Source organism: Rhinoraja longicauda, chromosome 21 (assembly GCF_053455715.1).
Source record: "Rhinoraja longicauda isolate Sanriku21f chromosome 21, sRhiLon1.1, whole genome shotgun sequence".
NCBI lineage: Eukaryota > Metazoa > Chordata > Chondrichthyes > Rajiformes > Arhynchobatidae > Rhinoraja > Rhinoraja longicauda.
Genome location: NC_135973.1, coordinates 26593908 through 26611301, shown reverse-complemented (window position 1 = coordinate 26611301; position 17394 = coordinate 26593908). Strand labels below are relative to the sequence as shown.

At 40.9% G+C, this 17394-nt stretch overlaps 1 protein-coding gene across 5 annotated transcripts in view; it reads right to left on the bottom strand.

Moving 5' to 3' along the window:
- axin1 (axin 1) overlaps positions 1-17394 on the bottom strand; it is a 399614-nt gene that overhangs the window by 16454 nt on the left and 365766 nt on the right. For all 5 annotated transcript variants that reach the window (XM_078418159.1, XM_078418161.1, XM_078418160.1 and 2 more), the window contains 2 exons: positions 10758-10895; positions 5615-6165 (listed from right to left, as the gene is read on the bottom strand). In XM_078418159.1, the coding sequence (XP_078274285.1) occupies positions 5615-6165; positions 10758-10895 (689 nt within the window). The remainder of the gene's footprint in view (positions 1-5614; positions 6166-10757; positions 10896-17394) is intronic.

Below are 17394 nucleotides of genomic sequence, written 5' to 3'. Positions count from 1 at the left end.
AGACTTCTCCAGTCCAAGAAAAAAAAAATCTAGTTAATAACCAAAGCCCACCCCATATCAACAACTACAATTTTTTTTACTGCTGCTGATCCAATTTGCTGTTTCCCTGGGATTTTCACGTTTTGGCCATCTACCCTGCCTTACTGTAGTCTTGGTCAGGTACATCACATGTTGGTTCAATTCAATCATTAGTCAGATATTGGATCCCTCAAATCTACGCTTACTGTTCTTGATTAATCAGTGCTTTTTCATGTAAAAAATTAAGTCAGGCCCTCAGAATTGTCATAATAACTTGCCTACCACAGTTAAACTCACATAACTACTGGCTCATTTTATAATATTGACAGTTCTTTGACAATCATTTGTCACCACCTGGAGAGCCAGCGGGATGTGGTGTAAGGCAGGTTAATATCTTCTGTGCTTGCTGGGGAAAGTACCTGGAGAATAGGGAAGGGGTGGTTTGTGTGAGAAGTGATGAGTGAACCAAGGAGTTGCAGAGGGAGTCCCTAACCTGCTCCCTCATGTCCATCCAGGGATCCCAGCAATCCTTTCAGGTGACACAAGTTCACATACATCTCCTCTAACCTCATCTACTGCATTTGTTGTCCTTGCTGTGGTCTCCTTTATAATGGCAAGACCACGCATAGACTAGACAACCACTTCATCAAATACATGAGCTCGGTCTGACAGGGCCTTCCTGGATCTCCAAGTTGCTAACCATTTTAACTCCCTGTTGCATACCAACTTTTCTGCCCTGGACCTCCTCCATTGTGAGAGTGAGGCCACAAGCAAACTATAGGATCTGTACCTCAATCCTCTTGGGTAGCTTGAATAACAATGAATTCTCCTATTTTAGGTCACCCATCACACCCCCTCTGTGCTCCACCTGGATGTGCATGCCTTTCTCCCATTACCCCACTCACTATACCCATGTCCCTTTCCATTTAAATCCTCTCCTCTGGCTGCACAATTGACTTCTCTCTTTTTCTTACATAATCGGCAGTTATCTGTATCCACATCCATTGCCAGACCTTATTCCACCCCCACCTCTTACAGCTTTCTCCACACCCCACCCCGCTACAATTAGTCCGAAGAAGGATTCTGACCTAAAACCTTGCTTATCCATTTCTTCCAGAGATACTACCTGACCCACTGACTTACTCCAGCACTTTGTCTTTTTTTGTAAACCAGTATCTACAGTTCATTGTGTTAGCATAATTATATTGTTTCTTATGGGGCCACAAATTCAGACAGGATTGCTTCCCTTGTTTATAAAGACATGCCAATAAACATTTATTGTGGTGAAGCTTTCAGAACTAACTACCAGGGAAAACATGAACCGGTCAAGGAAGTTTGAATTAATGTAGAGCCAGTACAAATCTGTTGAAAGCAAATCGTAAGAGTAACCTGATTAACCTTTTCAAAGAGCTAACATTAAAAAATAATGAAGGCAATACAGTGCATGTCATCTACTAGATTCCAAAATGGGTTTAATATGACTGAAAACTAAAGAGGTAATAGAGGTAATGGTGATAAACCATATTCCCCTGCCTGTACATTTGATGTCTCATCAAATTGCCTTTTAAACACCTTATTATAGACATGGCTGCTGCCTTCCAAGATTTATGGATCAAGTCCTCTGGTGCCTCCACACTGTCCAGTATCCTTCAAGTTGAGGCACTTCTTCAAACACTTCATCTCATTATATTTAATTAAATGCAAACCCATTTGCCCCTTTTCACCTAACTGACCAACCCAGTGACATGCTCATGACTTTCCCATTGTCAAACACATACATAATTTTTATATTTGCAAATTTGTTATACCCCCCATTTTTAAGTTTTAATCAATACAAACAATAATACAAGCTGCAAAGAATCAATTAAAATTTCTTGAATCCACTCGAAATAGCCTTCCAATTGCAAAGAATACACATTTGGTGACTGTTATCCTTTGCTTACTGATACTTAGTCAATTCGAATCACATTTGCCATTCTCCTTTGGATCTATGTTCCTTTACTTTCGTAATCAGCATACCACGTGAGATGCTGTGAAAAATCTTGCTAAAATCTATGTAAATATTCATTGACACTCCTTATCTCCTCAAACATTTTAGGTAGAATGAGCCTTTTCTATACAAATGCATGTTGATTGCTCTCTACTCATCACAAGAACAGCAGGAGTGGCCATTTGGCTCTTCAAGCCTTCCCCACCATGTAATACAATCTTGATGTATGCAGGCCTCAATTCCTCTTCTGTCATTCCTCCATGCCCTTCTAGTCTTAAAATTAATCAAATATTTATCCAATTCAATATTTATCCAATTCAATTTTGGGGGAGGGGGCGAGGGGGGAGAGGGTGCTGCACCAATGCAGGAGAGGTTTGGGCTTAACGGGTCCACGTGGTCTATTAATTCGAAAACATCTTTAGATTTCCTTTTGATTTTGTGCGTCATGTTTTTGAATGTCCCCTTCCTTCTTAATCTCATCCCTAGTTTTCATAGTCCTTTCCAAACTATTAAACCCTCGATGCCCGACATAAAATTTCCCTTTTCACCTTATCTTACCCACTAAGAGTATCATCTCCTGGGGATTCTAGACTTGGCAGTTACACTTTGGCACAAAGAATAACAGACCAAATCCCATTCGTAAAGAGTATTGTTTTTAACAAGTGCATAAATCCTTCAAAGTTACAGGGCATGATGAGAACGTTCAATAAATGGGGTGCATAAAGTAAGCAGGAAAATGATATTGAACGTGTAAACAGTGGTTAGGCCACAACTGAAGTAGTGTATCCAATACGTCTATCTGACTTGTATTGAGGTTGGATTCTGTTTTCTCTCAAGGACCTTACAACATCTACTAGAATTGTTCTGAAGATGAAGGATTTCAGTTATTCATTTAAAATAAAAAGCAGGGTTACTTCACTTGAAGGAAACAGGACTGAAGGGATTTAATCATGCACATGATCATGACTGCATTAGACCAATAGCAGATTTGATACATCTTGCCATAGGATCAGCTGTTTACATTGGAAGATAGCAGCCTAAGCCTAAACGACAAGAAAGCATTGAAAACACAATGCAGATGGCCAAAATCAGTCAGGTAATCTTGACCTAGGCTAAATCAGGAACTGACCACAAAGTCAATTACATACCCAGAGCAGTGGATGATGGAGCTAAAGAGCAGAAGATTTGAAAGTTGCCATTGTCTCGACCCATAGTCATGCAAGAGCTGAATGTTACCAATCCTTCTGTCCTGCTTCAGTCAACTGCAATTGGAATTGTTGCCAATCCAACCAGTCAACTTGAAAAAGTACATTGGCTCTAATTAACTGAAGAATGTTTTAAAAAACTAACTCAAGCATGGATCTGTGAGCAGAATAGTTTTAGACTGGAAAGACGCAGATTATAATAATGGTTAGAGTAATTATAGCATTTGTGGTAGTATCACACACAACCTGAATAAAGTTACAGAACTACAAAACACTGGAATACTCAATAGATCAAGTAGAATATGTGGAGCAAAAAACAATTTTAACATTTCAGGTCAATGACCTTTTATCAGAAAGAGAAAAGTTAGAAATCAAATAACCTGACTAAATTTGTTTAAGGAATTTCAATTGTCTTTATAAAACATGAATTCAAATTTCTTTAAAGGACAGAAGGATTGGTAACATTCAGCTCTTGCAGGACTTTGCTTCGAGACAAATGGCAACAAGAAGAAATGATTCTAAATCAGGCAATATTCCAGATCATGGAATATTGTACCAGGAAAATAACTGCTTGATGAACACAAAGCTATTTATACAGCACAGAGTTGGGGCTAGGCAGTGTAATAATCGGATTTTTTTTCAGTGCACATTAGGTGAGAAAGAATGGACAATAGTTGTAGCAGAGGATTCAGAAATTAAATCAGGGCTGTGATGTCTAAAATGAAAATGTACAAAACATACTGCTTAAGATTGACAGTGCAAGGTTACCCAAAGATACAAAAATTATAAGGATGTGACTACTAGAGCTGCTGCTGGTGCCAAGTGGCAGCGTGGGTCCAATCCTGCCCTCAATTATTGCACACGTGGCATCTACACTTTCCCCAGTGGGTTTTTTTCATGATCTTCCACAACCAAAATCCATGCAAGTTGGCAGTTTAACTGGTTAATTGTAAATTATCAAGAGTGTTTAAGTGGTATTGATGGGAGTGTGGCGATTTGGTGGGCCAAATAATATGATCTGTGTTGTATGGTGTTATGATAGAGAGCAAAGTACAGAGGAACAAAGGGACAATATTCAAGGTGACCATGAAGATTTGTTGGACACACTCAGTGGGCAGAGAGTGAGTTGGTGGAAATTCTGTTGTAAATGACAAATTGCAGAATTGAAAAGGCAGGTTCACCGACATATTTACGATACGATAGAACTTTATTTATCCCAGGAAGGAAATTGATCGTAGTTTAATATTAACTGCTAGAACCTTGAGATGAAGCAATTTTACAAGCAAATGATAGAATTTTGATATGGTAGCCCTTCTCCTCACCCATAGACCTTCTGCAACAATGTAAATGCGCTCCAAAAGCCCAATAGGCTCAATGGGTGATTCTACAAAGCAGGTTTCTGGTGCAATATATGAGAAGCAGCAAATTATGATTCTATTTACTTGAAGTAATCAAAAGGTATCTAGAGGCTTACCTACAGTTACAAAAGAGGGGATACCGTGCAAGATTGTACTGCTGCAAGGACAGGAGTGCTGACAGGCGATTCACAGAATAGGTTAAAATCTAACAGAAATCAGGTCATCTCAGAGTCCACGAGTGAGCGTACTCATGGAATAAGCTACAAGATTATTTCAAGCAAATTTTAAATTTCACATACTCTGAACTCTTGTACAATTTGAACACAAACATCTCTTTGGTGACCATTTTCCAACTTTGCATTCAATTTTCAAAATTTCTCTCTCCTGTGCCATGCAAGCGTTTTCGGACCTCAGCTATAGAATGGATGACCCAGGATGAGTTAGGTTGGGAGTTTAGAGATACAGCATGGAAACAGGCCCTTCAGCCCACTGCGTCCATGCTGACCATTAACCCCCCCCCTCCTCCCTCCACACTGCTTCTATGTCATCCCACTTTCTCATCAACTCCCTACACGCTAGGGGCAATTTGCAGAGGGTAATTAACATACATATCTTTGGGGTGTGGAAGAAAACCGAGCACCTGGAGGAAACATACATGGTCACTGGAAGAATGTACAAACTCAATACAGACAGCACCTAAGATCCAGGATCGAACCTGGGTCTCTGACCCGAGAAGCAACAGCTGTACCAGCTGTGCCACCCAAAAGGACCAGAGTACAATCCTGAAGCTTAAACTCATTGTATATACACATCCACTTCAGATGCTTAGGCGGAATTTCTTTAGTTACATTTCTAATGTTCCCCCCTTTCACGTATTGATGCCACCTGCACCATACATTACTTTCATTATCAAATGAAGAACAGCAAATTCAAGAAAACATTTAAAAACTGGCTTCGGAACTATGTGATGATATTGAACATTGAGCACAAAATGATCATGTAACGTGGCATAAAATGCTACAGGATTGGACATGATTACTTACCCATAATTCGACGACTCAGCTGGATTAGGTACCATGTTCGTGCTTTCTGCATAATTCCGCGATTTTGTTGTACAGTGGTGAGAGTCAGCATTCCAGAAGTTACTCTGGACCCTTTGTGTGGCTTCTGCCTCAATTTGTTCTTTTGGTTTCATCCCATTGTGATGATGAATGTGGTGGTAAACGTGTTTGTGATGGTACATATTGGGAGTATCAACTTTCACACCTGTCTTAGACGCATGTTTATGACCTGGAGGTAGCAAAGACCCAGCTAATCCTGCCGCCTTTCCACTGGATAAACCGTCTGGAGAGCGGGACTTTGGAGAATGCCGTCCAGGTCCTGGAGACTGGCAGCCAGGAGTCTTCATTACGCGCTGGACATGTTCATCAAGAATCGATTCTGGATTCTCCTCGTGAGCATCAAGCATTTGCAATGCATTGCAGCCCATCTCAGAGTAACGAGAATTGATGTGGTGCATAGCTTGGGCAGGTGGCAGTTTGTGGCTAACAGCAGAGGGACCTGATGACGCATCTGCATCCTCTCCTTCTTCCTCCTAAGGAGAAAAAGGATTAATTTAACTAATATAGATTGTTGCACTCCTTAGTGTAAGAAAATAACTGCAGATGCTGGTACAAATGAAGGTATTTATTTCACAAAATGCTGGAGTAACTCAGCAGGTCAGGCAGCATCTCAGGAAAGAAGGAATGGGTGACGTTTCGGGTCGAGACCCTTCTTCAGACTGTCAGGTGAGCGGGACAAAGGAAGGATATAGGTGGAGACAGGAAGATAAGAGGGAGAACTGGGAAGGGGAGGAGAAGAGAGGGACAGAGGAACTATCTAAAGTTGGAGAAGTCAATGTTCATACCGCTGGGCTGCAAACTGCCCAAGCGAAATATGAGGTGCTGTTCCTCCAATTTCCGGTGGGCCTCACTATGGCACTGGAGGAGGCCCATGACAGAAAGGTCAGACTGGGAGTGGGAGGGGGAGGGGGAGTTGAAGTGCTCAGCCACCGGGAGATCAGGTTGGTTGAGGGTGACTGAGCGAAGGTGTTGAGCGAAACGATCGCCGAGCCTGTGTTCGGTTTCGCCGATGTAAATAAGTTGACATCTAGAGCAGCGGATACAATAGATGAGGTTGGAGGAGGTCCAGGTGAACAGACTGTTTGGGTCCTTGGATGGAGTTGAGGGGGGAAGTAAAGGGACAGGTATTGCATCTCCTGCAGTTGCAGGGGAAAGTGCCCAGGGATGGGGTGGTTTGGGTAAGAAGGGACGAGTGGACTAGGGAGTTACGGAGGGAACAGTCTCTGCGGAACGCAGAAAGGGGAAGGGATGGGAAGATGTGGCCAGTAGTTGGGTCCCGTTGGCGGTGACGGAAATGTTGGAGGATGATTTGTTGGATACGCTGGCTGATGGGGAGGAAGGTGAGAACGAGGGGGATTCTGTCCTTGTTACGAATGGGGGGGGGGGGGGGGGGGGGGGGGGAGAAGGGGGAGCAAGAGTGGAGTTGCGGGATACAGAAGAGGCCCTAGTGAGAGCCTCATCTATAATGGGAGAGGGGAAACCCCATTTTCTGAAGAATGTTTCCTTAGTGCTTAAGTACTGCTTCAATGATTATGTTCACATCAACTGCACAGGCTCCCCATTAAAACAGTTTAATATTTACCAATAGCATAATTCCATAAAATTGTTTTTATCTACACAGTGATCCAAGTTTAATCATTTAACCTTCTACCTTCAACTCCCCCTTCATCACAGCCACCACCAATCTCTCCCTTGTGTTCCAAAAGGACTGTTCCCTTCACAATCCTCAGGTCTGCTCTTCCAATCACTTCCCTTTTCATTATGTTTCCCCCAATAAACCATAGGAGATGCTGTCTTTTTACCTCTTCCCTCCCCATTATGCTGGAGATCCAGCAGTTTGACATGATTTTGGGTGGGGGGTTTGCAGGGACAATATTCCATTCCTTGTTTTTTTTTTTAAAGGGCCATATTTTGAAGGTGCTTTCAGAGTAGCCTACGTGATGCATTCTGTGCATGGTACACACAAAAATCACTGTGCCCTTCTGCACTTCATTAACCTGGTATTTATGTAATCTTGAGTGTAATGGCAGGCTGAGTGCAATAGTCCAGTGGCATAAATCTCAATTGTTGCAGATTCCAGTTTGAGTTGTTAATTGCTACCTCATTATGTGTAATCTTTGCATATAACGCTACAAAGATGCTGCATTTGAAGTTTGAACATTGACATTAAAAACTGAATCAATCTAAAACAAATGCTTTCATTTGGTATTTTCATTCGGCTCGTGTATTGATTGTGACAAGAAACTTTACTAAATTACTGCATTCAACCTGCAGGTGGCACTACTGAATTGGTTTTGAAACTATGAAAACACTGGACAAATCTTGCACCTTCTTTAGGTATTTTCTTATTTTACTTTAAGTTGCTAATTAATAGTTTTAGAGCTACTTTCTAATCAGATGTGACAATTATTACAGGTTATTATCTGTTTGAATACTACCCCTTCACAAATGACCTGTGCACCACAAATGATTATGGAAGAGGTTGGCAAGCTTTGCAAATGGTTTTAATGTAAATGAAAAATAGAGAACATTAAGTCAGAGCATTATGCTTGCTTCGCATTTCCTTCCTTTCTCACACTCCTGGTTTGCAGACAAAAAAAATTATGTTTAGTGTTAATATTTGAATGCTGCAGGTTATTTTTACATTCTTTGTATTACTGCTTCAATGTTTGTGAACTTATGCTGAGACAATAAAGAAGTTGTTTTGCTGGGTGTATATTACAGACTTACCTAGAGTCAGCAGGAGATAGAGTAACAGATATTTAGGAATATAGAGAGATGCAATAAAAATAGGATTATTGCACAGGGCAATTTCAATTTCTCAAATATTTACTGGAATTGCCTTTGCATTAAAGGCTCCATGGAGGGCCAAAGTTTGAAAGCTCCCAGGAGAGCTTTTTAACACAGTATGTAGTCAGTGCCATGGGAGGAGATTATTGTTGGACCTAAATAGGGAAATGTAACTGGTCAAGTCTTGAGTGTCAGTAGGGAGTCATTTTGGAGACAGACATTTATATATATCTTTTAAAGTGGTTATAAAAAAGAATAGAAGTGGACCAGAAATTTGTAAGGACTTAAATTGGGATAAGGCCAATTTCATTAACACAAGGGAAGACCTGCCAAAGGTAGATTGGGAGCATTCACTTGCAGGTAAGTCTAGATCTGCACACAGTGGGAAACATTCAAAGGAGAAATAGCAAGAGTTGAAGGCCACAATTTCCTGCAAGGTTAAATGACAAATATATGTGAACCTACCCATTCAAGTCAGCAGGGGCAATCTTAGTGGGTCCAATAGGTATAGGTGAGATTGTAAATGTATACTTTTTATTGATATCCATAAAGGAATATAATTATATGAATATAAGCATTCATATATCCATAATCACTTTATTTCATTTTCCCCCCCTAGCCCTCTCTCTAATTGTAAAGGTAAGGATTTTGATAGTTTATCAAATGTATCCATGATAGATTTTTCTTGCTCAAACTGCGTGGGTTTTCTCCGAGATCTTCGGTTTCCTCCCACACTCCAAAGACGTACAGTTATGTAGGTTAATTGACTGGGTAAATGTAAAAATTGTCCCTAGTGGGTGTAGGATAGTGTTAATGTGCGGGGATCGCTGGGCGGCGCGGACTTGGTGGGCCGAAAAGGCCTGTTTCCGCGCTGTATATATATGATATGATGATGATGATTCTTTCCCAATTTTATCATTTTTGTTCTTCCCAGTGAACATGGTTACTAGGTTTTATTTTCATGCATGTTTTTGTTTCAATTTTACATTGTATCTTTTTACCTCTAGTCTACTGGGGCCTTTATTTTAGGCTTAATCCCAAGCCAGTTGAGTTGCAGTAATTTTTTTTTTTAAACAATACCCCCTGGAAATTTTTTCATTTTGCTGTTCGCAGGCTTTGTCTCACTTAGTCAGCCTTTCATCAATCAAGAATCTTAACCAGATGTTTTGCATTTCTTGCTTTCATATATTTTATTGAATGTGATTTTGATCACTACCAGATAAATATTAATACCGATTAAGACAAACTTTGGCACAATACTAAATATAAAGATGGCCTCAGTTCTAGAAAATACAATAAAACTGATGATCTTCTACCCAAATCTTTGGAAATATCAGTGGTTCTTGAACTGGCTCAGGTGATGTTTATTACATTTGTTTCAATGTACTGGGTATGTTGGAAAATGATAGCACTGTGCAGCATCTGAAACAACTTGAATTGAAATATCAAAGGAATAATATCCAATAGTCCAGAAACTCTAGTCTCACATCAAAGTACTGATTGTATTGGATTATCAATTGTTCCATTGAAATGAGATACTTTTAATTTCATAATGTAAACGAAATTATGGATACGTTTCAGTGTATGAATTTTTTTAATCCACATTTGCCAAATAACTGAACTTAAGAGGTACAAATAAGCATAAATTCAAAGGCAATGAGAAATATTAAAGGTGTGCCTAATGGATGGATATGCCATTCTAATTAACTGTGCAACACTACAGAGAGTACAGTTTGCATTATATTTAGTCATCTCTGGATTCCTGTTGCATATGTCACCATTTTAGGTGTATTATTGTCATGTGTACTGAGGTACAGTGAAAAGCGTTGCTCTGCTTGCTAACCAAACAGATCAGATATATTGTGCATAAATACAATCAAGTTAATTCAGGTACTATAGAGCAAAGGGGAAGATGCAGAGTGCAGAATATTGTTCTCAGCATTGCAGCACACCAGTTCCACAGGCAAAGTGCAATGTCCACAATTAAGCCTGATACCAGAGGGAAGAAGCTGTTTCTGGAGTCTGGTGGTGCATGCTTTCAAACTGCCGGACAGGAACGACTGGGGTGGGATGGTTTTGATTATCTTGGCTGCTTTTCCCGTGGCAATGAAGTGCAGATGATGTCAATGGTGGGAAGTCTGGTCGGTACTCAAAATTAGACAAAGAGAATACCACAGATTAAAGGTAACTGATGCCTCATAGCAGCTATGAGACACGGCCTAACCCATCAGACCATATAACATTTAACTGTGTGCATTAATATCACAAAACATACCGCTCTCACACGTTTAAGCCGTTCTTCCAATTTCTCCTCTGCTTCTCGTTCTCGCAAGACACTCTCCAGCCGACTGATAAGTGCTGCAGCAAACTTTTCTGGTTCAACATGGATATCCTTTGGCATCCGATACGTGCGCTACGTAAATCAAGAGACACAGAGGAATGCAAATATGATATGTGAAATACTTTCATATTCTGCTCAAACAATTCATTCTTACAAGTGATTTAATACACTTAATACTTATTTTGGTGGTTAAAATGAGAAAAACAGAGTTGAGCAGTAGCTTTTATGATCAATCATCGCCAATTTAAAAATTGTTACTTGGATTTTACGGAGTTTGTACGTTCTCCCCGTGACCTGCGTGGGTATTCTCCGAGATCTTCGGTTTCCTCCCACACTCCAAAGACATGCAGGTTTGTAGGTTAATTGGCTTGGTATAAATGTAAATTGTCCCTAGTGGGTGTAGGATAGTGTTCGTGTGCGGGGATCGCTGGTCGGCGCAGACTCGGTGGGCCGAAGGGCCTGTTTCCGCGCTGTATCTCTAAACTAAACGTATGCAAAATTATCCCATAAAATTAAACTGGTTGACAAATGTATTTACAGCAAACCAGAATTAAACTGGGCAATAACATTCCTACTTTCAAAACTTATTGGGTTAATTTTTATATTAAAGCAATTTAACAAAAGTTGGAACAATGCTGTCTGATGCATTCATTGATAATTGAACTCTAAATTGTACTAAATATTCTATGGAACAAAAAGTTAGATGAACATAAAATGAGACCCTGATACTTGTCAGGTGGGTTATGTTGAAAGTACAGGTGTTTTTCCTCAAAATCCCCCCATGGCCAAAACAATATAAATTAGCATATTTTATTGCACAAATGGTGATCAGTTGCTTCTGCTCTAAATGTTACTTTGTACTTTGATTCAGATACTTCCTTCATAATCCTGCTCATTCTTTACTTCTAAGCTAAATGCTATTTGAAAAGATCATATTGCAAGGATAAAAAACAGATATTTGCTTCACACCTTACTTTCAAAATGAACTTTTATACCTCTTTACTCCAAGTTCAGCTTTTACGCCAAAGTTTCAAAATATCTCAAACTATGCTCAAAATGTCAAAATATTTGCAACACAAATTATTTAGTTACATTAAGGATACCCTGGATATGATACAATTTAACATTTTATTGCTGAACAAAGCCAAAATATCTTGGCCTCTTCAGATACAAATTTAATCTGGATCTAACTGGTGGGAAACCCACCAATTTTCTCCTACTTAAGAAATGATGAATCAAGCAAAACCATATCCAAATAGGGTTCATCAGGCTAGATTTCTGTTCTCACTCTGTAGTTGCTGTGATGTTAATGAATAGTATGCTGTGCAGCTGGGAATAGTCACTAGCCTATCCGTGCAGCTATTCACAGCCAAATGATCAAAGCCGAAAACCAGGCCTTGTGCAGCTTGAGGATGAAAATAAACTAATTTAAAACCAAAGCTCACTGAACTCCCTTAATAAGATTAGTTTGATGGTGGATTTGCTTTTGCCATATTGGATGTGAACAAACAGAATGGAGCTTCTGAGAACCCAAGCTGTTTCTGGTGAAGAACTTCTGACTGTACTGATGGAATTAAACCCAATCTGATTATCCCACTGCAAAGCTATCTTACATCAGAACAGTTAGAAACCACCTCTCTATTATGCCAGTGGCTGAGATTTCTCACTTCAGTAGTGCACTTTCATTTGAGGGATATAAGGAGCATAGAGAAAAAATTCTGCTTATATCTAGGTAAAAAACAAGTAGTGTTATTTGTTAATTATGTCAAAAACAGGCGTTAAATGGAGCATCCTGAACTCAATAGCTATAGTGCAACTAAGCATTATAGATTCATTTCAGTTTCAATTACAAGTTTAAAATTTTACATAATGCTGTGCATTCCATTGAGCAGTAACTTTAGTTGATCAGAATTTTCTCCGAATTTAGTGTGAAGTTTGTTCTATAGCCATTACACAAAAAGCACATGCAAAATGTTAATAGCTTCCCCAAAACAGATATTTGATGCACACATGGGGGGGGGGGGGGGGGGGGGGGGGAGGGGTAGGTAATGCAAATCATTTCAGTTAAAACTGACACCAAAGTGGCGTCTGAACTTTAAACAAATCTGCAACATTCATGTAAATTAGAATGCTATGAAAACTACATCCAGACCCCATCCAAACTATTCACATTATTTGATAACATTCAATTACAACACAATCCTCATGGAAAGAAAACTCTCGAAATGTATTTTGCACCTATTTGAATTAAAATTAACTTATTAATTAGCAACTATTTGTAGCGATGTTCAACCACTGTTTCAGTAATTTCATATGGAAAGCCATACAATTAAAAAAATATTGAGGAGCTTTACCTTGATAACTATATAGATCAAATAGGATGCAAAAGTGCCTCGTTTCATCTATCATCTTCTAACTCTTGCCTGTGCAGAATACAGGGATCACTGTGTCCATTCGTCTGTATACAAACAGTCTGAAATAATCTGAAGAGAATGATGCAAGTGTACTAAATTTGTAATTCTAATACAACTTTAAAGATTGACCTAGCTAGACATTAAAAAATCCTCCCTTCCCAACATTTTACAATTTGTGAAATGCAAGGAATAAAGATTTAGTCAAATATAGGCTCGGGAAATTTTCTTAACTACCTAATATAAATGATCTTATTGATTCGTTTTGATTACCAATCCAGAAAATAAATAATTGGAATGGGCTTCTTCAATTGGTGAATAATGCATACCAGAATTAGTTCAGGTTCATTGGCCAACACACTCCTTTGATTTCTTCTGGCTTTGAAGATATTTTAATGAGAATTATTTCCTTTAAAAAGCCTTCCTCAACACCTTGCCAGTCTTTAATTTTTAATCAGTTTGAAATTTTTAAGTTGGGAAAATGTAGATAGCACTGACCAGCTTGCATTGCCTTAATTGTTAGATAATATAGCTAATCTTGCATGCATGCTTCCATCTGACTTGATGTTAACTTTTCATACTAACATGGCTTAAAGCAAACTATTTATTACAACACAACATGGGGCTCACTGACCATTTTGCAGCATCTACATATTCAAAGATAAATTAGTAGACCATCTGGCCCATCAAGCCCTGCACTGCCATTGAATAATATCACTGTTGATCTGATTTTAATCTCAATTGTAATTTCTGTCGTAATCTTTCATTCCTTTGCTTATAAAGAATCTGACTTTGTCCTAAAGATATTCAAAGGCTCTACTTCCACTGCCTTTTGGGAAAGTCAGTTTCAGAGACTCGAGGCACTCAAAATATTTCATAATATCCATACCTTAATGACCAACCACCTATGAACAGTGACTTCTAGTTTTAGGTTACCTATAAGACGAAAAAATCCATGTCAAGATCCCTTAGGATCTTGGTTGCATCAAGGCTCTGTCCACTCCAACAGATACAAATCAAGCCTGCCCAATCACATCATTTGACAACCCCATTTCCTGCTATCTAGTTCCTCAGTGAATACTGGGCCCAACATGTCGTGCTCTTCTCCTGATGCCTCCTCCTCCGCCATACCCACTTCGCATCCATCAGTCCAAAATGGCGGCGCTGCCATAGCAGCTGCGGCTTACCTGCGGTCCATTTGTCTTTGTGTTTTTGTTGTTTTTTGTCTTAATTGTAGTTGTGATGTCGTGTTTTTGTGTTTGTGTACTATGTGTGTATGTGGGGGGGGAGGGGGGGAACTGTACAATTGTAAATAGGTGTCCCTTCCGAACGGAGAGCCGACCTTTGTTTTCTGGGTGTTGTCTCCGTTCCTGCTGCAGCCTACCATCGGCCCAACTCCTGGAGCTGGCGGCCTCCAGGGCTCCGGTTCGCAGAGCCCGCGGACCGGACTTACCATCACCGGAGCCGGCCGTCTTCGGAGGCTGCGGGAGCAGCTGCGACTCGCCTTAGGCTCGGGCCGCGTGGATGCCGACATCAGGAGCTCCGGCAGCGGCAGCATGTTCGCCCGCCCCGGATCGCGGGGCTTGGGTCGCAGACATTTCACCGTCCGGCGCGGCCTAAGATAGGCCGCGGGATATTTCTCTGCTGGGCGGGGGCTTCAATGTCGGGAGCCACGACCGCCCCGACGTGCAACAACAGCGGCAGCAGCAGCGTGTTCGCCCGCCCCGGATCGGACTTATCATCGGCGGAGCCGGCCATCTTCGGAGGCTGCGGGAGCGGCTGCGACTCGCCTTAGGCTCGGCCCGCTGCGGACCGTCCGGCGCGGCCTGCAACCACAACAACCTGACCACGGGAGAGGACAGCAGGAGAAGGGAAAAGACATTGTGGCCTTCCATCACAGTGAGGAGAGGACTGGAGGAGACACTGTGATGGATGTTTTCTTGATGGACGTTTCTTTTGTGTGTTTTGGGGGTTGTGTAATTTTAATGCCTATTTTGATGCTTTTGTTGTTGGACTGTGGGTGACTGAATTTCGTCCAATTTGGATGACAATAAAGCTATCTTGAATCTTGAAGAGTCTCAACCCAAAATGTCACACATTCCTTCTCTCCAGGGATCCTGCCTGACCTGCTAAGTTACTCAAGCATTTTGTGATACCTTTGCATCCCAAAACTACCCTTTCTCACGTCTCTAGCACACTTCTTTCCCCTGAACACCCACTTCTGGCCCTGCCACTCTCTTGGCTTTTTCATTTTCAACTGACTGCCTCAGCAGCCTAAAGTTTGATGTCCCAATCACGCACAGTCCGTTTCCATCTCTTCTTCAAGATTCACAATCAGGACTGCCGTTGTAGACCTATTGTTTATGCCTTCTCTTGCCCCACTAAACTCTTTGCATAACTTGACACTTCCCATCCGCAGAAAGGAGAGAGATTTCCGCTGGACCTCATCTTTCACCCCACTGGCCTCAACATTCAGAATATTACCTTTTGCATTTCCTCTCGTTCCAACCGGATCCCGACACTACCACACTTTCTGCAGAGAACACTCTCTCTCTGCAAAACCCCATGGGCCAATCATCACTTCCTACCCAGCCCTCACTTTTCCTTGCTTCTGCATGAGGTACAACACTCATCTCTACACTTCTTCACTCATTGCTCTTCAGGATCCTAAATAACCCTCACAGATGAGGCTAAGAATCATGTGCACCTCCTCCAACGGTCTATGCATATGGTGCTTGTGATGTGGTCTCTTTTACATTGGCAAGAACACACAGATTATGAGTAGCTTTTCAAAGCACCTGTCCACAATGGCCATATTGAGCTTTTGGTTGCATGTCATTTCAACACCCCATCCAACCTGCCCATCCTCATTCTTCACTGCCACCATGAGGCCAAATAAACTATAAGAACAGCACTTCATGTTCTGCTTGGTTTGGCTGCAGCCCAATGGTATGAAGACTGAATATACCAATATCAGATTACCCACTTCTCGTCATCCTATTCGATTCCATCAGTCCACACTGGACCAATAATGCACAAAATACTAGAAGTGGTCTCAAGGCCACATTTCACTGAAGTGCAAGTACTATAGTTTTACATTTGACTCCCCAAACAAAAAAATAACATTATCAGCCATCCTAATCCTGCATATTACCCTAGGACATCCAGATGCATCACATCTCAGAGCTCTGCAATCCATTCACCACTACAGCATGCTTTCCTCTGAAAAAGATTTGTCAACATACACAAATCCACATTTTCCAAGATTATACTCCATTTGCCAGATCTTTACTTACTTAACCTATATTTATTAACCTATACTGATCTCACGGTGGCTGAGCACTTCAACTCCCCCTCCCAGTATGACCTTTCTGTCATGGGCCTCCTCCAGTGCCATAGTAAGCCCCACCGGAAATTGGAGGAACAGCACCTCATATTTTGCTTGGGCAGCCTACAGCCCAGCGGTATGAACATTGACTTCTCCAACTTTAGATAGTTCCTCTGTCCCTCTCTTCCCCTCCCCTTCCCAGTTATCCCTCTGTCTTCCTGTCTCCACATATATCCTTTCTTTGCCCCATCCCCCTGACATCAGTCTGAAGAAGGGTCTCGACCCAAAACGTCACCCATTCCCTCTCTCCTAGATGCTGCCTGACCTGCTGAGTTACTCCAGCATTTTGTGATACCTTCGATTTGTACCAGCATCTGCAGTTATTTTCCTACATAACCTATATTTATAATCCTTTGTATCTTTTGTGCACTTCAAAACTTACTTTCCTATTCTTTGTATCAATGAATTTAGTAATCATATCTTATGTCTTCACTCCAGACATATATAAAAATTGTAATGCATAGGCCTAGCATTGATCCCTGTAGAAAACATGTTATATCTTGCCAACAAAAGAGATACACGCTTATTGTTAGTACACCAATCTTTTAACAACACTCCAATGTTACCATCTACAACAACTTTTATTCTCACAATCACTTATGCTACACGATATCAAAATGCCTGCTGGAAATGATGGTACATTAGAAAACTTAGAAAACAGAACAGTGCAGCACAGGAACAGGTTTTTCAGCCCACAATTTTTGGCAGAACAATATGCCTAGCTGATCATCTCTCCTGTCTGCACATGATCCATGCTCCTCTATTCCCTGCA